General features: G+C 40.0%; 1 protein-coding gene across 4 annotated transcripts in view; it reads right to left on the reverse strand.

Moving 5' to 3' along the window:
* MYH10 (myosin heavy chain 10) overlaps nucleotides 1-23,505 on the reverse strand; it is a 141,504-nt gene that overhangs the window by 38,187 nt on the left and 79,812 nt on the right. For 3 of the 4 annotated variants that reach the window (XM_032801673.2, XM_032801672.2, XM_032801670.2), the window contains 10 exons: nucleotides 20,224-20,322; nucleotides 17,854-17,997; nucleotides 17,418-17,513; nucleotides 13,099-13,217; nucleotides 12,482-12,634; nucleotides 10,562-10,735; nucleotides 8,381-8,554; nucleotides 5,182-5,296; nucleotides 516-709; nucleotides 145-266 (listed from right to left, as the gene is read on the reverse strand). In XM_032801673.2, coding sequence (XP_032657564.1) covers nucleotides 145-266; nucleotides 516-709; nucleotides 5,182-5,296; nucleotides 8,381-8,554; nucleotides 10,562-10,735; nucleotides 12,482-12,634; nucleotides 13,099-13,217; nucleotides 17,418-17,513; nucleotides 17,854-17,997; nucleotides 20,224-20,322 — 1,390 coding nt within the window. Of the gene's footprint in view, nucleotides 1-144; nucleotides 267-515; nucleotides 710-4,056; nucleotides 4,120-5,181; nucleotides 5,297-8,380; nucleotides 8,555-10,561; nucleotides 10,736-12,481; nucleotides 12,635-13,098; nucleotides 13,218-17,417; nucleotides 17,514-17,853; nucleotides 17,998-20,223; nucleotides 20,323-23,505 lie in introns of all 4 variants that reach the window. The other variant, XM_032801669.2, reaches the window with a different exon arrangement.

Here is a 23,505-nt window from a genome sequence, read left to right on the forward strand (position 1 = left end):
AAAAACAAAAAAAAAAACACACACCACACCACCACACCCAACACCAAAAATCCCACCCCACCCCAAACCCTTACGTAAGTTAAAAACAGTTTTAACAGGGGGAAGGAGGGAATGGATATAAACCCAAGCTGTCCATACTGGTACCTCTGTCTGAATTCCTGGAACACTATCCTGTTTGGAAAGCCTTGTCGACAAATCCTTATTCCTTCCAGGACACCATTACAGCGAAGCTGATCTAAAACCAGGTGTGGATCCAGCTTTCCAGCCTGGACAAGGAGACAAAGAATACCTTTACACTCTGAACTCCTACGAAGAAAAGACAGTTATTATAATTTTTCACGACTTCACCTATGGAACAGACAAGATATTCATGCAGGCAGAATGTCTTAAATACTCTCCCTATTTTGAAAGGAGGAATACAGCGAGCATCATTTATGAGGTCTCCATTCAGAACAGAGACAGTGATTTTTAGTGCAAAAATTGCTAAGAGTACAACACTGGTGTTCAACCCATACCCTCTTCTCGTGGTTTGGAATGATGCAGCGAACAAAGTTGGGATTAGTGTTTCGGAGAGTTGCCATCAGTTTGGTGAGAGATTCCTTGTACAGTTGCCCAACAGTACGAAACATGCCCTTCTTGGTCTTGTATGCAGAGCCAAAAGCAGTCTCTGTCATACCAGTGACTTGATCCAGGCCCACAATACGGTCCACTGGTAATGACAAGAAAATAAAATTAAGCAGATCTTAACATTAGTCAGATATAAAAATATGCAGTACACAGGAGTGACAGTGCAGTAGCAAAAGCTTTGTGGAACAAATGGTAGAAGATGTCATCAGTAGACAAGGCAGTCACAGCATATGTTTGGGACACTGTGCAGAAGCAGTGGAATTGAAAGCCACAAACTTATATGGCAGAATACTGTAGCTTTGACAACTATGTACGAAACATCCAGCTTTTTATTTTGAAGTTCTATGTGCACCAATAAAGCCATTGTCTCTATTTTAAGTGAGCTCTTGACTGATGAGCAAAAGAGAATTACTTGGAAACTGCAAGTTATGAATGATGTGGAAAAAGCTTATAAATAAGGCAAAATAATTCGAGGCTGAAAACTTTAAACTTTGAACTGCACAAACTCTGCACATCTTCTTAAATTAGAATAATCACATATGTTCTATACAGATTAATATAATTAAATAAAAGTCCTGATGTATACTGGAGACTAGTTGAAAAGATGTTTCCTTTTAGCTCCTCTATAGATGGTCATGCTTTCACCGAAAGAAAGGAGAGATAAATATGCTGGAGTTTTGCAAGGCCTTAGTTATTTTAACAGTTTGTGTCAAACTGCACAGATTTCCTCAGCCAAAAATGCAATAGGTTTAAAGTATAACAACTGCACAACAAAATTGCATAGAGGTGTTCCAAAGCGGCAATAAAGCATCAGAAGAGAAACTTCAGAAGGGGGGGGGGGGGGGTCAACATTCTGTAACTTACATTTCTACCAGGTATCTCTACAGCTTTTTCTTCATGAAGTGCAAGAGTCTAAATGCAACTCAAAGGCCAAATTTCCAAAGTGAACTAACTCTAGACCCCTTTTAATATCTTTCCTTTCTCATCCAAAGAGACAGCTCAACACCTTGATGCTGGGCGATCTGATATTTCTTGTTATTTGAACTTTACTATACAGTGTGCACTGGGTAATTCATCACTTCAAAGCTAACCAGCTAGAAACAGTAGTTATACTTACGTTAAACCTACAAGTCTAATTTTTAAAAGCAGATTCATTCAAACAAAACAATGCCTTCAGAATGGTTCTGGCTACTTATGTCATATACAATTTCATAAAATGACAATGTTTTATATTTCAAATTGGAACCAGAATCTCATAATTCATACATTCCAAAGTCATACGGGAACACTGTGATCATCTATTTGACTTCCTGTAGATCACAGGCCACAGAACTTCCCCAAAATAATTTTTAAAGCTGAAATTTTAGAAAAGCATCCAATCTTGAATTTAAAAAAATTGCCAATATTAGAGAATCCATCACGCCCTCTTGTAAATTGTTCCCAATGGTTAGTTACTTTCTGTTAAGTCATAAATTTTTATTTCCAGTCTGAATTTGTCTACCTTCAACTTCCAGACATTGGATCAGGTTATGCGTCTAAGAGACTGAAGAGCCCAATATCAAATAGGTATTCCCATGCAGTACTTGTAGATCAAGTCATCCCTTACTCATTCTTTATTAAGCTAAATATAGAGATGTCCTAGAGTCTCTCTCTCTCTCACTATGGGCAAGGTTTTCTAATTCTTTAGTCATTCTTGTGGTTCTTCTCTGAAACCTTTCCAATTTATCCTTCTTGAATTGTGGACACCAGAACTGGACAAAGTATTCAGCAGCAGTTGCACCAGTGCAAAATAACCTCTCTACTCTTATTTATGCATCCCAAGATTGCATTAGCCTTTTGGCCACACTGCGAGCTTATGTTCAGCTGATTATCATAGGAAGCAGTGACTCTGCAAAAGGTTTGGGGATCATGATGGATAGTCCCCCACCCTGAAAGTATGATTTACATCATTCTGTTGCTGAAGTGAGATTAGAATCTGAAAGTATATGCGTAATGAATTTGAACAGCATGGTCACCCTTTTAGTAGATGTAGCTTCAGTGACAAGTGAACAAAATAAGTGGAAATTAGAGCCCAAATCTTACAAATACTAAACCACATGTTTAATTTTAAGCAGCTCAGTAGTTCCACTAGAGTCAACGGGACTACTCCTATACATGAGCTAATGTGTTTACAGGCTCATGTCCTAAAGGTTTAACTGAAAGCAGAATGCAAATCTAAAACCAGAAGCGGGATTTAAAGACATCTTTAACCACACTACAGAGTGTTGACAATAAACCAGCAGTTTGTAAAATATTAGAAAGATACTGTGTGCAAACAGACAACAGCAACAACTAACGATACAAACATGCATTTTACATCTCCATGGTAACTGAAATATTGAACTGTGTGGGTAAATCCCAAGTTAGACATCTAGTTATATCTGAAAACTACAAAAATAAAAAACCTGTTCTTCAATTTTTTTATTTTTTTTTTAAATAAAAAACAAAACAAAGGTAAATGACAATGTCAGCTTTTCCTTAAAGGTGGCCAACCTGTGAAATACAGTGGTAACTTAAAAACCTTTCAGTTGCCTTGGATAACTGTACAACATCACTTCAGTACTTATTTTTAGGAAATTACTAGAATACTTACTAGTTTACAGAAGCATAGGAAATACTGCAAGTAATGAGAGGTAATGTAAAGCAAAACCTAAGTTTAAGGGTGCTGATTAAAGGTGATGTCATCATAAAATCATAGGCAGGACTGTACCTACAGGAAAACACATTTTTGCTTATAGGCTTGCACGACCTGTCATTCATGCTAATTTAGATAGCGCCACAAGCTAGTGACTTTGAGTGCATACCTATTCAATTGCTACTGCATACATACAGCATCTTATTTATGCACTGCACTTAAAGCATGGCAGGTTAAAAGGTTTATTACTGCTTCCTACTTCTATTTGAGATGCCAGATTGGCTTCTCCAATAGAAACAATAGTCACTCTGATAGCTACAGGTATTTGAAATCGTTATAGCCTTTTCAGGATTCTCATCTTTGTTCACAGTCCAACTTTAAGAAAAATACTGAAGCATTTAACACTTAGGTGCTTTTTTTTTTAAAGTAATTTCACTTGTGAACATTTAAGTGGTACAAATGCAGTTGGACAGTGGCTCGTTCAAACTCCTGTAAACTTGCTTTCCCTTAAGAGCTCTCTGTTGCTGTTTCTACAAACTCTCCCTATTTTATTTTATTTTATTTTGTTTGTTTGTTTGTTTATTTGGGGGGGTGAGGGTGAGGAATTGAATGGATATTTGTAGTTTATCGTAATTTGAAAGTTCATCCAGAACACTTAAATTCTACTTCCAGCCTCTCCCCAGAATTTGTGAAAGTTTAAAAAACAGACCAAAAATCCAACAACAAACAATGATTTATAATCAGCAGACATTCACCTGGTGCATCATGAAGATCAGTAATATTGTCATAGAAAGATGCTCTCTGAATATTCTGAATCTCTAAGGTAGAGAAACAGCAAAAACAGAAAGACAGAAGAGCAGATACACAAGACACTTCAGTTAGTACACAGAACACATTTTAACAATCGCAAACTTTAAGTTGTGCTACAAAAGCAATTAGACCACACATATTCCATGCACATTTCAGTAATCCTTAGATTCAAGTTTTGCATATTAAATACTGACGTGTGTTTATGGGGAAGTGGATGTTCTTGAAAGGAAAAAGGGGTTTGGTTTTTTTAGAAGACAGATTTCAGAGTAATATATACTTCAAAAAACTCTGTAGCTGAATCACAAACCATTAAGTGTTCTTCATCCAATCAATCAAATAGAAAACTCAATACTAAGCCTATTGCTCAGGTGTCTTCTGTATCATAAAACAAACAATGGTTTGCTCTCAAATATGAAAATGTAGTGTAATACACTCTAGTGTGTGTGAGAGAGAGTGAGGAGAATCAGAACCACAGTTCTTGCAAAGTGTTTCTGTGGTAAACAGTACTTTTTAAATTATTTTAGTGGGAATTGTGAAAGATAATTATCTGCACATCAGCTAACATAACTAAATAGCAATGCCAAACCATGGGAATAATACTGCTTACAATCTTTTGTTATGCTAATTGTAATTTGCTTGAAAGAGCTTCAGACATATTGCACACAAATTTATAGACATGAAGCCCAGTAAGAGGTGTTTTCATCAAAATAGCATTGTTAAGCAGCAGCACCACCAGAAGTGGCACCACTTGCTGCTCTTTATAGCGAGCCTGAAATTGACTAACTCCAAAGACTTTTAGATAGGAGCAATAGTCAATACACGGCAGTGAGCTGAAAAAGCAGCTAAATTAAGAGATGGTGTATGTACAAGGGACTGAATTCAGGGTCTAGGGAACAAACCAGCTCCCTCTGCTTATAGTTTTGGCTGTTTAATCAGGGCTAGCCTGTTGGGATTAAGCTGCTATTATTTTCAACTATGGACCAGGAAAGAGTATAAAAAAAAACTCATCCAAACAAGATTACATCTCAGATTATGATGAAATTTCATTTAGACACAGTATATTCTCTTACCATCCTTCCAAAGCTCTGCAACAAATTTGTCAGAAGACTGATGCAAAAGGGTAGCCACGTTGTCATTCAGAGGGTCCATGTTCTTCATCAGCCACTCATCTGCCTTGTAGTCTACCTGTAAAGAAGCAAGCAAAGGTACATGTGGTGATTTATTAGGACACTGCTAACTTGTGTTTTGTTTTCTGTTTTAACTAGTGTTTTCAAAAAGCTATTTCCCAGGAAAACACCCTTTAAAACAATGCTCTCTGAATTTTCCTCTTCTATTCTTTCAAGGAAGTGTTAAACATCAATAGGAGAAGAAAGGTTTTATGTGGCTGAGAATTAGTCTGTTTCTCCTTTGCTAGAAACAAGTGCTATCAAATGCAGTTTTCAACTTTTTTGTGAAATTTAAAGAGTTTTGCTTCCCTCCGCCCCCATTTTATTCATCTTATTTGCAGACTAGAGACACAAGGTGGGGGAGCTAGTATCTTTCACAGGACCAACTTCTGCCGGTAAGAGCCAAGCTTTGCTGCTTGTAACAATAAGTAAAACATTTTCAAACAAGTTATTTTCAAGCAGAAGCTTTACTGTGGAAATGGCAAAACAATGCATGTAAAATAAGATGATTCTAACTAATACAGCTAAATTACAAAGATGAGTAAATTAAGGAACTGTTGCAAATAATTGATACTTTTAACTTTAGATGATTACTGCAATTAGACAAACTGTTATTTAACAATACTGAAAATAAACAAAGCTTCTATTTTGATAGTCTTGCAGAATACTGTGGGGTGATATTAGAAGTACAGCTCAGCAGCTGAATAAAGAAGTTTTCCACAATTAGTATTTCAAGCCCAGAAGTTCAGAAATATTTACTTTATAATGGCAGCTAAGTGCCGAGACACTTTTAAAAATGTGGGCATCAGCTCAAAGGGAGATAAGTCTTTTGTAGGAGATTAATACTGCAAAGATTTTGCCAACCATGAGGATGACAGATACAAATTCAGTGCCCTTAAGCTTTTCATAGTGTGTACACTCCATTTTAATAAAGAGATTGTTTAGTTGTCCACCCCATCCCATCACTTAACATCACTGAGTAAACTGCAAAAACAAAACGGACATTGAAAAATACTTTGCAGTTATGTTAGAATACTCAACTGCATCTAGAAACAAAGAACAGCCAGCACTCATGTGAGCAGCCAGCTCTCAGAAGAGCACACAACACAAGTTGGAAACCTCTGGTCTAACTCACAGATAGACAGCAAGTGAAGTTAACAGGAACTTGACCAGTAGGACTGTGCAGAGAACAGAAAAACTGTTTTGTGAAGGATTTTGAGGTTTTTGTTTTGATTTGGAATGGAACCTGAAAGTTCTGAAATTATCTGAAAGATATGAAAAAATATATATCAAAATGTTCTGACAGAAATGTAAAGGTTTTAACTTTTTATTTTATACATTATAATATAAAATAAAGAGTTTCAAAACAAAAAGTTCTTTAAAAAGGGAAAAAACAAAAAATCCCCGATAGTGCTGAAACAGGACATTGACAATGTCAGACTTTCCCCTTTTTTTTACCTCCAAAATGAAATTTTGCTGAAAATGACATGATTTCATAAAGTGTTTCAATTTGGTGGAACTGCATGACAAAACACATTTCCTAAGTTTTTCTAAGCAGCTCCACAATGCCAGTATCACAGAAGTGGCCAATCCAGTCTAAATTGGATTGCTCTTCTCCATAAGAGAAGTGACAACTCTTCACAGCAAGAAATATTGGACTGCCTCTTGCCATGAAGGCAGACACTAAATTATTCCAAATTTTCTCTATTTACATTGTTTTTCTTTATCATACTGGCCCTCCTGCTGTGAAGTATCAGTATAATGTCAGTGCTCAGACACACTACTGCCATTCAGTTGTGGGAAATGTGAAAAAAAGTGACAGGTGTCAGTATTTCTAAGTTACCCATTTGAAATTTCACTTTATATTTTGATAGGATAAGGAATATGTTTATCTATCTATACAAGTTAACAGCTAAGTACTGCAGTTTTAATGGGTATGGAAATACACTAAATTTTTTAAAACTTTGTTTTGGGGCACAATCTCTTAGAAGGGAATTTTTAAAGTGAATCAGAGGGAGAAGACAGGATACCTGATCCTATGTTAAACTTAGGCCCACTTCCTGGGACATTTACTAGTCCACAATTTAAAAAACAAAAACAAAACAGAGTATGTTATTTAAATTTCCTTGTCCACATGAGCAGGAAGTTTCTTGTGCAAATACGAATGTAAAATCCATCCAGAGGTTGATCGTAGTTACTGTGTGCGCCATATATATGAAAATAACCATTAAAAACAGCTGAATCACTGGTCATAGTAATGGGAAGGAAAAAAAAAAGGTTAGAGAGCATCATTTACGTAAGAGGAATGCTTTCGTTTACCCCTAGGAGCCCAAATCCAGTAGAAGCATGAATTTCAGAACAGTTAAGTAAAAACAGAAAACTTCAATGGCATTGATTCAAGTCTGAACCACAGAAGGTCCAGTAAGTAACAGATCTGGACAAAAAAAAGTCACTTCCTGGTGAACAACTGTTCACATCATGACTGGGCCAGTTAGCAGTCTCAGCAGGGGAAGCGAAGATGGAATGACTAATGATGACTGAAATACATTCTTAGCCATAAAAGGATTATTCCAAAAGATATACTCCTATCAAAGGAACAAGGTAGAGGAAGCTGGTGCTGGTACTGCCACTGCCCTGCTGAACCTATTCTAAAATAGAGGGCTGATTTCAAGGGCTGTCAAATCTGAAACCTTTTAAGACTGCTAATTTTAATAATTAGGTTCTTTTAATCAGAAACCCTGGGGGGAGGGGGGGGGAGAACCGACACCTACTATGCAATTAGCTTTACTACAAATGGAAATGATGCAGTCATAAAGCATTTCTGAACCAAAAACCTTTTATTCTAATATTTGAAGAGATTTAAGCTTTCCAAGTAAGTCTGTTTAATATCTTCTTAACAGTTCTGCCACTGTAGATTCTGATCCAGCAATAGGGATTTCAATAAAAAGATATTTGAGAAAGCTTTAACAAAAAGAAAACGAAACTGTTCCTATGTCTGAGTTGTCATGCACCCAGCTGAACAACATAGCTAAAACAGCGGATTTAGCTAAAACTGGTCTATTTACAACACAATAGTACAAGTTGTTCAACATACAACCCATACCTTCCCTGCATAATGAATAATGCAGAAGTCAGCCTTGTCCTTTAGCTGCCGTGGTTTTTGGAATTTGGAGTGGGTTCCTTGTTCTTGGACCAATTTTTCCACAAATGTCTTGTCAGTGGCTTTAGGGAACCAACATTCTTCATCCAGCAAAGCCAGTACACCAGGTGGGTTTGCCTAATAAAATAAACAGTTGGTGGATTGAAACAAGAATTTTCTCAATTAAAAAATATAAACTACATATTAAGTGTTTTTAAAAATCTTGTACACCAACCCATCATACTCCAGAAAAACAAATGTTTCTGGGGGGAAAGTGCGACATTTGAGATTTCATTTGCTTCAAGTCCCATTTGATTTAAATATACTTCACCAATGACAAACGTAAGATTAATGAGTTTGAAGAAGTTCATTCCATTTTAGACCATGTATGTCCTGTATATCCTGAAAAACATCCTCAGGTTCTACAGTAATCTCATACTTTTTTGGGTACAACAGTAGAGTTACAGAACTCAAACGCTTGTCAATAAAAGCCTTACGTGAATGGCAAAGTTCTATCTAGCTATCTAAGGATTTTATACATCCTCCCTCCCTTACCACAGTATCTGAATACCTCAATGTTTAGTTTATTTATCCTCAACATCCATATGAGGTAAGGAACAACTATTATTTTCATTTTACAGGTGGGGATTGGTTTGAGGGCATCAGTTATCTTTTCCAGGGGAAACAGATTCCTACATACAAGTCTTGGAAAAAAACTAACAGTAGAGGAACTGATTTATAAAGATTTACACTTTAAAACAGTTAATTGTGAATTTGCAAGTCTCCACATTTTACAAGATATGGCTATCTGAGCCCATTTTATGACATCATGTGCCCATGCAAATTCATTTACAGGAAGACTGAGGAAGTACCAATGTTTGATTCTTAAAACACACTAAACATAAGTCTTAGAATATTTCATGCTAAATATTTTGTATAGTGAAAACATGAACATTTCTTCCCTCAGACTTTATGGCACACAAAACTCTTTATTCCAAGGAGACAGAATTTGGATCCTCTTTCTGGATGTGCACATTCAAAGTGAAGATCTTTGCTAAGATTTCTCTCCCTGCAAACTAACTTAAAGTTTGCTGCTCTGCATACAAGTATAGCATTACATGCAGCAATAGTGTATTAAATGTGTGAAAGAATGTAACTTCACAACAATTATAGCTCAAATTTGGGGGGAAAAAAATGTAAGAAAACTGACTCCAATGAAAATAACTATTATGTCACCGATCCTTTTTTCTTTTGGTGTGCATCTGTCGTAACCTGCAAAACTGGGTTCTGGAGCAAAATAAATATTTTCTTAAACTGAGGGGAGGAACCCCTTAGCTCTGTTTTGCATTTCCTGTAAGGATGATACTATAGAGATGTAACATAATGATGCCATAACACAAAAGAAGCGTATGTTGTGACATCTTAATTATCTGTCCTACAGAGGACTTCAGGATAAAACTTCAGCCCAGATCGGGAGGGTGGGGGTGGAAGGGAAGGGGAGAGGAGAAGCAGGAATAGCCACTCAAGATTGGTGCTCTTTTCCTGGACTCTTAAGCTGCTCCTTATGCTAGCTGTAGTTGATTGGAGTGGTCTACTGTTCCCAGAGATTGGGCAACAGACAGGATCCTTTAGCCAAGTGCAGTGAGAAAACAGTTTCCCAAGGGCTACAGTCTTGGAAGACCCACTCAAACACAAGGCAGATTTATAGGGTGAAATTCTGGTCTCAATGAAGTTGATGGGAATTTTACCATTGACTTCAAAAGAAACCAGGATTTCACCCTAACTCTTCAAGAGCTTTCTGGTTGAGCTACCACATTAAGCACCCACAATACCATCACATGGTTAGGCTTGAAGATGAGAGCAATGAGGATTTGGTTGGCATCGGAAACAACACAGGTCAAACAACGTAGGTCGAAGTATTTAGTCCCATACGACTAAAACAGTGCACTATATTTATGCAGATAGACTCTCACACAAATGAACACAGGATTCTCCAATGGGCACAGGATAAACTAAAATTAATATAAAAATAATGGGATTCAGTCCTCAGTGGTCACTATTCAAATTAATCCAGTTCCTGGGACTGTTCCACAAAAGGGCCTGTACCTAGTCCAGAAATCGACAAGAAATGAAAGACAAACTTACAGGCCTTTCTATTAAATCAATGCAGGGTTGCAGATCCAGTCCAAAATCAATGAAGTTCCATTCTATGCCCTCCCGCTGGTACTCCTCTTGTTCCAGGATAAACATGGTGTGGTTGAACAATTGCTGCAACTTCTCATTAGTGTAGTTGATACAAAGTTGCTCAAAAGAATTCAGCTGCAAAATATTTAGTGAGTTAGAAAAATAACTCAATGGCAGAATTGTAGTATATGCAGGGCAAATTTCTGATTTTATTAAGGGATAGTTTCCTAACATCCAATAAATGATAGATACGATTTGGTGTTAAATTAGTATACTTCTACCCCGATATAACACATTCCTCAGGTGACCAAAAAACAAACAAACAAAAACAATCTCACCGCATTATGGGTGAGACCGCGTTATATCAAACTTGCTTTGGGCCCCCCCCCCATTCCTTGTTCCGACCGCCCCTTCCAGAGACCCCCATCCGTAAATCACCCCCAAGACCCCACCCCCTACCCCTTGACTGCTCAGACCCCTATCCACCCCCTCACAGGCACTCACCAGCAGTGGCGGGAAGCAGGAGCGACATGGACACATCCCCAGCCCGCTCTACTCTGCCACCTCCCAGCCGCAGCATTCCGCTTCCCGCTGCCAGTGAGTGTGGCTCTGGGAAGAGGAGTGCTGTGGCTGGGAGCTGGAGGAGTGGAGCGGGCTGAGGCTGGGCTGCTCTGCTTCCGTGGCTGCACCCTTCCCCCAAGCGCCCTCTCCTGAGCGACACAGCTAGGGCCGGGGCGAGGGAAGCAGAGCAGGCTGCTCCCAGCCCCCCGCTAATTCCCCTGGCCACTCTGGGACTGTAGGGCCCCCAAAAGTGTCCTCCCACAGCTCCTGCCCCCCAGACTCCGGGGGAGGGTGGGGAGCCCCTGACCACCACCGAGACCCTCTGCTCCTTATCGAACTCCTCGGCTCCGGCCTGGCCCTGCACCCTTAACGCACTGCTCAGAGCAGCGTGTGAGAGCTTTACCACCTTCTATGCAAACTTGTCTTATATCAGGTCACGTTATATTAGGGTAGAGATGTATATAAAACATGAGTTCAATTCACCCACAAGATGTTATTCTTATCTGTAATACACTCTAGTCCAGGGGTGGGCAAACTTTTTGGCCCGAGGGCCACATTGAGGTTACAAAACAGTACGGATGGCCAGATAGGGAAGACTGTGCCTTCCCAAACAGCCTGGCCCCTGCCTCCTATCTGCCCCCTCCCACTCTCTGACTGCCCCCCTCAGAGTTCCCAACCCATCCACCCCCCCGCCCCCGCTCCTTGTCCCCGACCATCCCATTGTGGGACCACCCCCGATCCAACCCCTCTTCCCTCTGCTCCCTGTCCCCTGATTGCCTCGACCCCTATCCACACCCCCACCCCCTGGGACTCCCACACCTATCCAACCCCCCCATTCCCCGTCCCCTGACTGCCCCCCCAAAACCTTCATCCCAGCCAACCGCCTCCTGTTCCGTGTCACCTGACTGCCCCCCAGGACCTCCTACCCCTTATCCGAAACCACCGCTCCACACTCCCTTACCATGCTGCTCAGAGCAGCAAGACTGGCTTATTGGAAAGTCTGGGAGGTGGGCGGGTGCAAGCCGCACAGCCCGGCACAAGCAGCGGGCCAGAGTGCTCCCCACATGGCAGCAGGGTTGGGAGAGGGAGGGGCCAGGCGCTAGCCTCCCTGGCTCAGAGCTCAGGGGCCAGGTGGCATGGTCCCACGGGCCAGATGTGGCCTGCAGGCCATAGTCTTTCCACCTCTGCTCTAGACTGTTATATTACATGAGAAATCCACAACTGCAGAATAAATGGTTATGCATGGGTGTGTAACTCAGATTAGAATAGACAGAATTTAAAGTCATAAGTTAGTTTCCCATAACTGGCTCTTTAGCATACCTCAAAGATTTCAAATCCAGCGATATCCAGAATGCCAATGAAAGAAGCTCCCTGTCGTTTGGTCCTATCCAGAGCTTTATTAATGCGATGAACAAGCCAGCGAAAGAGGCGTTCATAAGTAGCTTTTGCCAAGGCTTCCACTGCAAAGTCTGCCTGAAAATCAAAACATATTAAACATTTACTTATTCTCGAGGAGTCCTCAAAAGAACAAAAAGAGATGGATGTTATCACAAATAACTGCTAAGGGAACTGAGCAAGTTTAACGCAATTAATACCACTGAGGAAAGAAAACAACTGGCAGAAATACTACACGGTTTGATTAAAAATAACAAAGTTTAACCCTATTGTCAACAAAAATTAAGACTGCTTTTCTATATTTGATATGTCAAACGACATTAGAATCAAGAGGGGAAGGGAAAGGGAAAAAATTCTTACTTTCTATATAGTCTTGTTTTTTGCCATGCAAGAAAATACAAAAAACACAAGGATGTTTTGTAAGATGTAACAAAGAACAAAGATTTAAACAGGAACTAGCATCAACAGTTTTACTGACCACAGCTGAAAAGTTACTTTGGATGAATTGGAGCTTCATTTTATTTTTATACATCAGAACTTACTTGTTCTTTGGTTTGGGCTTTCTGAACGTAGTCTCTACCAACTTTAATGCGTGGCGTAAGTATAGCTCGAGTAAATTCCATTACATTCATTCCCAGTAGGTGGCAGAGTTTCTGGGCAACTGAGGTTGAAAGTAATAAAGTTATTCACTTAAATATCCCAAAGTCTCCAGACTAGCCAGAACATTAATGAAACAAGCCCTTGAGAACTTGTATCAATAGCTGTTTCAACGACTTTTAGCAACTACTCAATACAGAAATCAGAAGTAGTGTTCAACCTTGTGAAAAATAAAATAAATGTATTACAACAACTGGTGTCTATAAAGAACCCCAGAACCTGCGATAATGCATATAAACACATTAGTGAATCCCTGTTAATTTAGTACAGCAAATACCAGGTTAGTTCAGGAAATTGCTAGGAAGCACTGGAGCTGAAAATGGTTGGTTTTCAATAAAAGCTCATTCATTCTTTTGATACAATATGCCAGATGTCAATAAGGGTATGCTTACTGTAGCTAGGAAACTGCATCCCAGTTTGGGGAGACAGACATGCTGGACTACAAGCCTGCCCAGAGCCCCTGGGCATACACTTTGGTGGCTAGCCCAAGGTGCCACTCACGCTACCCTTGGCTACACTGCTATTTTTAGTGCTCTAGCTCAACCAGAGCTAGGACGCTCTAGTGTAGATATATGGCTGCTTAGAGAAACTGCTGTGCTGCAGTGCAGGCAGGTATGCCAATGCATTGCTATGGGATTTCGGTCCTATGCCACATGACAGCAGTCACTGAAACAATGTCAGAGTGCTTTCACCTAAAGCAACTGTTATAAGAATGCTGGAAGCAGAATATCAAACTGAATGGCCCACTGACCTTTCCTGGTTTAGCAACACCTACATTAGTTCTACTTTATTTTCTTTCAGTATCAATCCTCTTTCCTACACATATTTTCTATTAATAGATTGGGTGGTTTGGGTGGTTTTTGTGACTTAAGATTTCTAAAAATGAATCTGACACACATTAGATATTCTTAGCTTAGTTTTTTTCTTAAGTGTGCCAGCTTGTAAGCTTTCTCAGAAGGACATCTAAAATATTCATTTGCTAGTCCCTCTCATCTTTCCAATATGATGATTTGGCTTCCCCCCCAACTTAGTCTTTTAAAAAGAAAGGGAAACCCTCTTTCTGGGGCAATTTAGTACTGAAGATATCATTTCCCAGCCCCACAGCCACGGATTCTGTGCTTGGTCACGTACTCCTCCATGTGGGTTCACTATGCAGTCAGTGAAACAGTGGTAACAGCAAAAATTCAGCATTATGCTTTCACTCTACTGTAACACAGGAGGAAATGGACTTGGAGTACAACATACTAAATATTTTTTAGAAAACACAAACATGGGTGTCTAGAGCTAGACATCCATGAGTCCATATTTAGGCATTTTACGGAAGAGTCTTGCTCTCCCAAGACTGAGTAGCCACAACTCTCTTTGGCTTGATATTTTTATGGCATGAAAGTCACTCAAACTTTAAAATAAAAACCAAATTAAATTGGTATTTAAGAGACAAGATTTATTGTTTCATAAATCCTCCCTGCCAATATTTGGCGCCAAATGTGGATGGAAGCAGAGGGATTTCTGGGATGATAGTTGATGCATCATGAGGCATTGGGACAGTACCCAGAAGGCCCCGCATTCCCACCCCCTTCCCATAATACTGCCCATAATGCACCGCTCCCAATGCCTCTGCAAGTGCCGCAAACGTGGCCATGTCAGTGCGCTTGCAGCTGTCAGTGTGGATAGACTGCAGCACTTTCCCTACTGTGCTCTCCAAAGGGTGGTTTAACTCAAAGAGCTCTACGTCTGCAAGTGTAGACATGCCCATAGATTACCTCTGTACCACACAGTGAAAGCAACCGATTGTACCCAAATAAAAAGGTTTTGCTGGAAGATCCACGTGAAGGAACAGACTCTACCTTGACTTTACAGAGCCAATACAGCTATTTGTCACTAAAACAAACAACTATGACCAGTTTTACAGAATACATTCACTGTTCAGGACAGACCTGCATTCTCAGTTGGCTGGAAAAGTCTGTCAACCAATGCAATCAATTTTTTCACCTCCAGAAACTGACGCTTTTCAGGATATCAAGCCTCTGCTAGCACATAGAGCAAAAGGATGGGACAAAGTTAAAGCTTGGGTCACCCACATAGCAGTGTCTAGCACAAGCCATTGGACCACCAAGTTAGCCTAATTTATTAAAGGGGGACAATACAGAGGACTTTTCTCCAGTGTCTGAAAACTGCAAAATAACTGACTTTTGCCACTTTGGGGGTGGGGGGGCGGGAGGAATGTGCATTGTATTGGGGAGCACAAAAGTGGATATTGGTCTTGCTCACCATCCTCCTACTTGAAAACTTCCTGCTTTGCCCAAGAGCAAAACACGGCCTTTCAGGTTTGGAATCTTATCTGCTAAGTGTCCCTCCCATGGAGCTAGGCATATTATGATTCTGTTTTACCTGTGAAATATTTGAGATGCTGCATAGAAAGGCAAGTGCATCTCTAGGGCAATTTATGATAGTTTTATATGTTGCATCTGCTGGATGGTTGGTTGGCTGGCTGTTTGATTGTATTTAGCTTGTATTTTTATAATCTATTGGTGACTATTAATGTACAGCTGCCACATTTTTATTGTGCATAACTATATATAAAGACACAAGAACAAACTTTGTTCTTTAATGGAGACATGATTAGTGTACACTAGAAATAGATAATTTGATGCCCAAATTAAAACATTTATGTCTTCAACTTTTCCCTTATAACAACTGTCAAATTGTCATCAGATCTACAAAGCATTGTTTTAATCCCCAAGTTCTGAGGATATATTTGTTAGCTTACAACCTCTGAGTTGTTAGAGCTATTAGGCTTCCTGAACCCAAAAAGGCTGTTAATTTTCAGTACAACTATGTTGCTCAGGGATATGAAAAATCCACCAGTTAAAAAACAGACCTAACCCCCAGTGTAGACAGCATTAAGTTAAGAGGAGAACTACCACCTCTATGGAAGCTGGAGTACCTACACCAACAGCGGGAGAACCCCGAAGCACTTCAGCTGCAGCATTTTAACTGTAGACAAGCCCTAAAAGACCAAGTTGATGTTTCTGGATAGGATTTTATTGCTTTAAGCTGCTGTATAATAAGTCAATCATGAATATTCTTCATATAAAGCTTCATTTGTTCTTCAGAGCCTATGAAGTTCTCAGCAAATTTCAGAACTCTCCCACTTTCTCCCTCAAAGACTGTTAGGGCACTAAATATAAATCTCGATAAAAAGCAAGGAAAATGAGCAACAGCAGCAAGATGCTCAAGCTATGAAACAAATTTTAAATTTGAGCCAGCCTTTCTGCAGTATTTGTTTTATCAGTCAACACTTTTGATATCCAGAAAGTGGAGAGGTGATACAAATTAATTGAAGATATTGCTAGTATGGAGGTAAGAAGTGCCCATCTATAATCAAACTGCAACACATCATGACTTATGCAAGAAGCCGCAGTCGCTTCTGTGTCTTGCTAACTGCTTTACAGAAATCAAAGCTAGTTTTTAGATATGAAAACAGCCAACACTTTGCAGTTAACCAAAGTACAGTTCTAAACTACTGCAAAGATGTTCATTTCTAAGAGAGGATTTAGAATGACAACACTGGGTAAACTAGAAGTCTGAAAATTCTCAGAAGTGCCTAAGGGACTGTATCCATTTTTAAGCACGTCTACCAAATAATGACTGCACTCTGAAGAATTAAAATGAAAACAGTCACACTACCCTGTCATTTCAGAAATAATGTCTAAATACAGTGTTTCTTAAATTCAGCCATTTTACTAAGGAAGCTGTGCTTGGCTCCAGGATTCTTTTCATTGGCAATGTAATCACTGTCAAGAACTAAAGAAAATACACTGATTTAAGCACACTTTTTTTCCCCCTTGATATTTAAGTCTCTGCTGAGGAGCAATTAATGACGTTACAGCTGAAATGCTTGTTCAAAAGTTTAGGAACAGTATAAACAGCTTCAATAATTTATGGAATTCTGTAGACAGCAGTTTTAATGTCTGTGTGGAAAAGAGTATAAGGTAGGGAGAGTTTTAATAGTTCCATACTGGCTGTTAGTGTTACAAATTATGGCCTCTCTCTGGAAGAGAACTTTATAGAGGAACTTCAGAGAGGGAAACACACACACACACCCCCAGACTTTCTAACTTTACAGGATATCTGCTGAACAAATTATGATCAGAAAACCACAACTAATGTCATTAAAGGCCACACAGTGTGACCAATTTACCTGTATTTTCTGGCATGGAGGCCTGATCAGTGTTTCTTTCCTTCTTGAAAGAAATGTTACCAAATTGTAGTACTGATGACACCACCTTCAGCATTGCTGTGTTAACAGAAAGATACAAAAACATTTTCTTCTCAAATGTGTCTCAGTAAAATTCACCCCCTCCCCAATCCTAGGCACATGTTCAAGCTCAGTGCAAAAAGGAATTTATAATTGTTATTGCACTATGTAGCACAGTCTTTCTTGCTTCTAGGTCAATTTTAGCTTAAAATCAGAAGATTGCTTTAAGTTTTTGAAGTGGTGCAATGTTTGCCACAGGCTTTCAATGCATCAAAACTCCATTAGATTTAAGTTTGGTTGTGAACATTTGTTTCATTTAGTTTTTGTAATTTTACATAAAAAGCAAGTAAACTACAGAAATCAAGATGATTTAACTTACACAAGATTTCCTCATGAGAAAAGCCCATGATGTGCATGGCTTCCATAGTCTCCTGAAAGTTATCCTTGTCTTGCTGCCCAGGAATGGGGATATAGCCATTAGACAAAAATCTGTAATTATTAAATCCTTCAAGCAGCAAGTCAGCTGTAGTGGAGGGAAAAAAGTAAAAGCTTTATGTACAAGTCTAATATTTACACACACACAAACACATACACACACACAAGCTATATCAGCATTTAAATAAACTGGATTACAAGCTGTTACCCCAAGTCTTCTGTAACTCTAGAAATATGAGTTATAGTGCTGAACCCAGCTAGGAACATAAGAATGGCCATACCGGGTCAGACCAAAGGTCCATTCAGCCCAGCTTCCCACAATCTTTAATATAAAAAGGCCCAGTTACCAACAGCTTCAAGCTGGTTTTGTAAAAAACTGGATTAGCTCCTTGCACTGGGCATGAACTGGATGCTGTTCTTAATAGGGGTTACTGCATTACTGTTGCAATCCTCTAGAGCTATGGCACTCAATCTGCGGCCCACAGGCTGCTTGCAGCCCAATCAGCACAGATGTGACATCCTCAGGGCCATACAGGTAGTATTGGATGTAACCCACAACAGTAAATAAGTTAAGAACCACTGCTCTAGAGGAGGTATTGACACAGGGCATGCAGCAGCATCGATTTAGCGGGTCTGGTGAAGGTGTGCTAAATTGATGGGAGAGCACTCTCCCGTCAATTTCTGTACTCATCCTGTTGAGGTGAAGTTGGCAGGAGAGAGTGTCTCCTGTCAACACAGCATGGTGTAGACACTGCGGTAAGTGAACCTAGCTATGCTGACTTCAGTTACGGTAACTTAAGTAGGGTAACTTAGAACAATTTACTGCCACAATATAGACAAGGCCACAGACATTTCTTCTGCCTATGTCTGATGGCTGTCCAAGCAGATTTTTATATACATTTAAAAAAGTGTTAAATAGCCCAGGAATCCTAACTACAGATTCCTCTTTAACATTAAAGGGAAACAGATATAGGACCAATTTTTCAAATGTGTATAGTCACACACAGCTATGCATATCCATCTGCGCTCCCTTGAGTATTTGTGCACCTAAAGTGAGTATATGCTAAGCTGCATGCACATGTGACAGAAAATTTGGCCCATCACCTAAATTAATCTTGACTGGCTAACTGGAAACCAATTGCCTGTTTTGAACAGGCATGGTCAGCCACTGTTTAAAGGCGCAAGGTTCAAGTTGTAGTTATACTTAAGACTACGATTTAGTCACAGAGGTTCCGAACTCATGGAATCCTTGACTTCCAGCAACCTCTGTGACTTCAGCCTGCAGGGGCAAGGAGCTGTGGGATACCCTGCTGCCTCTGGAGCTCCAAGCCACTGCAGGTAGCAGAGGAACCCCTGAGCTCCCAGCTGACATGGGAGGTAGGGGCAGTCACAGCTCCCAGCCCTCATGGGCAACAGGGGACCCTCAGAGCTGCAGGCGGCAGGATTACCCAGCAGCTCCCAGCTGCTGCAGGCAACTCCTAACCCCTGCACAGCTTCTCCGCTTCAAGCTGTGTGGGAACCCGCAGATCCCCGTTTTGTCAGATATTTTTAGGAAAAGTCAAACACAGGTCACAGCTTCTACTAATATTTCTCTTTTTTGCCGTGATCTGCCCAGTTTTACTAAAATTATCTGTGACAAAATCTTAGCCTTAGTTATTCTAGATACTAGCAGTTCTTTGTTTTAAGGAATGTGACTAAGGATGGAGCTGTCCAGTATAACCACACTCTTCTAGTAATGGTGTATGCCACACATTTGGATAAATATATGGAAGTTATTACATCAAATATACAGAGAAGAGGCGGAACCCCACTGCTGGAGCCAATTGACATTCACCATGGAAATGTAAACATTACACAGACTGTTTTCTTCAGGCTTTTATTGTATGTTGATTTGGTCAATGGTTTGGCATTCTGCCCAGTCTGAGTGTGGGGTCCAGGACAGATTTGGCACTTCCTGCCAGCATGCTCTGTGACTTGCTGAAACTGAAGTACTGCCAGCCTACCTTACTGATTGCCAGCCAGGGACTCAATTAAGGACCTACAAAACCCTTGTCCAGCGAGTTTGTGATCTGGAAATCATTCACCTGAAATACTGCGGTTATGCAACAGCTGCTGAACCAACAAGTCTGCTGCAATATGAAGAGTGATTTCAGAATAAAGCCAGCTGTTTTCTTTTCATACCTCAGATCTCTGATCATTAATTACTTTTTCAAGCCCAAGGAGTAATGGAACATCACTGCTCAAACACTAAAAAATGGCAAATTCAGAATACATAAGAACTGAATAGGGTGCTAGGATTAGATTTGTAACTCACACTTCAGGTGTTCTCCTGCACCAGAGAGCAGCTGATAGAATATATGAAATGTTCGTTCATCTTTGGCCTGACGAACAGCGCGAGACTTTTCCAACAAATCTGATCATGAATAGTCAAGGATCTTCAATTGCATTGTGAATCTTTTCAAGAAAAATTCAAACATAAAATTGCACCAAGTGGGCTACATTAACAGCAGGATTATCATAAGATAAGTTTGGTGCTTGCTGTGTTGGATTTACACCCTCAAGAAGTGACAAACAATTATGATTCTTTAACACATGTAATACAAGATCTCTCCCCTTCTATTCATTTTTTGCAGGAGACATATGAAAGCCTATTGCGAGATCAGATACGGATTTTTTTAGGAAGCTCTTAAGTTCCCCCCATGTGTTAATTTAGTAGTTAATTGGGGTTTGAGACCTCCACTGCCAGGTCCTTTGCTTTGCTTGTTGCACAATTACAAGAAATGTTCTAACATTACTCGCATGTACATAAAAGCAGAGCCAGCTCCAGGCACTAGCCAAGCAAGCTCGTGCTTGGGGCAGCAGATTCTATGGGGCAGCATTCCGTCCAATCCTAGGGCGGCATGGCTGCTTTTTTTTTTGGTTCAATGATCCGGTCACTCTATAGGGGGTGGCAGCACGGAGGAGGGGAGCGCCCTGCTGGAAGCTGGCTGTGTGGTCTGTCTGCCCCAGCCAGTGCCAGGTCTGTAGCAAGCCAGGCAGGGCAGCCTGCATCCTTCCCTTCCCACCGACCGGAGTGGTGTGGAGCCCTCCAGGCAGGTGGTGCGACGGGAGGGGCCGCGTGGCGAGCACCCCGCTGAAGCCCTGGCCGCTCCCCTTCTCTTCCCCTTCCCCTTCCTCCCCGCCCCCGCTGCCCAGGGCACGTCTGCGCGCAGGGAGTCCCCCTGCACAGTATTTTTTTTTTCCCCCCTGCTTTGCCGTTCCGCAGGGGGGTTTTTTGTTTGGTTGGTTTTTTTGCTTGGGGCAGCAAAAAAGCCAGAGCCAGCCCTGCATAAAAGAAACACTAAGAAACTAGAATTAATTTTCATTATAACTATTTTCCTTACTCTCTCCTTCTATATTTGTTGTAAGGTCTTTTCAAGAAGGAAAAATCCTCTCTTGAAAATCTCTTAAATGACAAACATCCTCATTGGAATCAGTCAATTTATGTGGTAGCTCTCAGGTTCTGGCAAAGTCTAACACTGTTGTATTCTAAAACAAAAGATGCACATGAGGGGGAAAATAACTTAAAGACACAGGAAGATGCAGCTTCTCTCTGGTAATTCAAGTTTAGTTGCTGGCAGATCAAAGGCACAGCACATAATCTAGTTAGCCCCTCCTGAACCACGCTTTAATCCCCTTTACTCTGGAAAAGTATGGCTGAGTTGCTCTGATTTCCCCGACCACTCTGTTGAAGGCAAGGTTTTTACTTAGATCAAACTACTTTGGAAGCTCTTTCTAGTTTGTTATGAGCAGTTCGGTAGAGTGTTAGGGTTAGATTTGTCCATCCACCTAAATCAGACTCTTATTAGATAAAAGGAAAAAGAGATGGGAAAACAGTAGGAGGAATAAGGCAGGGAACGGGGGGGGAAAAAGAGGTACTGACACTGCAGCAAGGAAAGGGGTCATCTGGCATCATCTGATGACTCTTCCTTATATGACCTGTAAGAACATATTTGAGGATCCAAGAAGGCCAGAGTTACAAATCTCCAGGTACCAGAAAATGGCAAAATGATCACCATGATGGTGATATTAGTTGAGAGAATGAAAATCCCAATTCTGTCTAGCTTAATAAATTACCAGTTATTCCGCAGACGTGTCCAAAAAGGAGGGACAGGGAGAAGGCACCATGAGAGGTGCTCAACCAATATAAATTTGATAGTTCACGTATACACTTATTCTCATCTTAAGAAAATTCTGGTGTCTCAACAATTTTGTAAATTCACCCCAAGCCTTGAAAAGTCTCAATCGGAAATTTAAGCTTTAGTTTAAACCCACTCAGTTAAAATAGTTTTTGGGCTCCACTTTATAATCTCTCTCAGCAACTTTAAACAGGTTTCAAAACACAGATTAAAAGTTTGAGTTTGTAATTCTAGCAAATTAACTTCTTTGGTGCTGGTTAGCTTTACTTAATGTGAAAACCACCACTATCACTTGCAATGGACAAGTTGGGATACTAAAGAAACCATGCTTTCAATCAGTCTTTCAGAAAGGATACAGCTGAATCCTCAAATTCCATTATTAAAAAAAAATTATATAACACCAGACACCCGTATGGCACTTGTCATTTCAAAAGTGTTTTTAAAAGTTAGTGTTTACACATTATCTCACTTTAAAAAGAGTTTAATACTATTTAAACAGTTTCTAAATTTCAAAGTTTGTGAAAATGGAGAGGTTGCTTCATACAGGATGCTACACATATATCACATTAATTCCTTTCATTCTTCTATATTGAAACAAAGTGCAATACAATTTTGTTTTTATAAAGGATACAGGAAACCTATCAAATTAGCCCAGTAATGTACCATCTGGAACAAACCTAACTTCTCTCTACTGGACACTAAATCCTCCAATTTTCATGAAGCTAAACAAAATAATTCCGCTCAGCTATTTAGACAATAAGCCTGGATTTGTACAGATACTTCGAATTGTAACACGTACCTGATTCAAGAGCCCTAACACCTACCCGATTTAAGAGCCATACTGATTTAGGCACTTGAGCCTTAATCCCATTCCTCCAGAGAGCATACTCAACTCAGACTAACACCCTGACTTTTCTATTACAATGCAACGAGAGCAACTTTCAACAAAACAAAATGGACTACTACAGACAAGTGTTCATCTGGAAGTATGGAAGAAATAGGAATCAAGACTATTCAGCAAAAACTGAATCATTAGACTTCATACAATAAAAAGCATTGTACAAATGTAGTTAACAAAAACGGGACAGAAGTTGGCCTTCCAGCCTGCCCCGGATGCGCTGCCTATGCAACCCAAAATGAGACTAAAGTCATGCTTGTGACAATGGGTACACGTATGGCAGAGATCAGTTGATTAAGGTGGTGCCATTTTCCACAGCATCACTTTATGGACTACTGGCTTACCTTAATCGTTTTTTCCAATAAACACCACACAGTCATAATCTAGCAGATTTCAAACAAAGTATTACATTTTCTGAAAATGTATTTCAGAGTAAAATAGGAAATTCTCAGACTTCTTGATAGTATGATAAACTGTTTTGAAACACAGGGAGGATTTCAAGTCCAAGAAAGCATTCACA

Source organism: Chelonoidis abingdonii, chromosome 13 (genome assembly GCF_003597395.2).
Source record: "Chelonoidis abingdonii isolate Lonesome George chromosome 13, CheloAbing_2.0, whole genome shotgun sequence".
NCBI lineage: Eukaryota > Metazoa > Chordata > Testudines > Testudinidae > Chelonoidis > Chelonoidis abingdonii.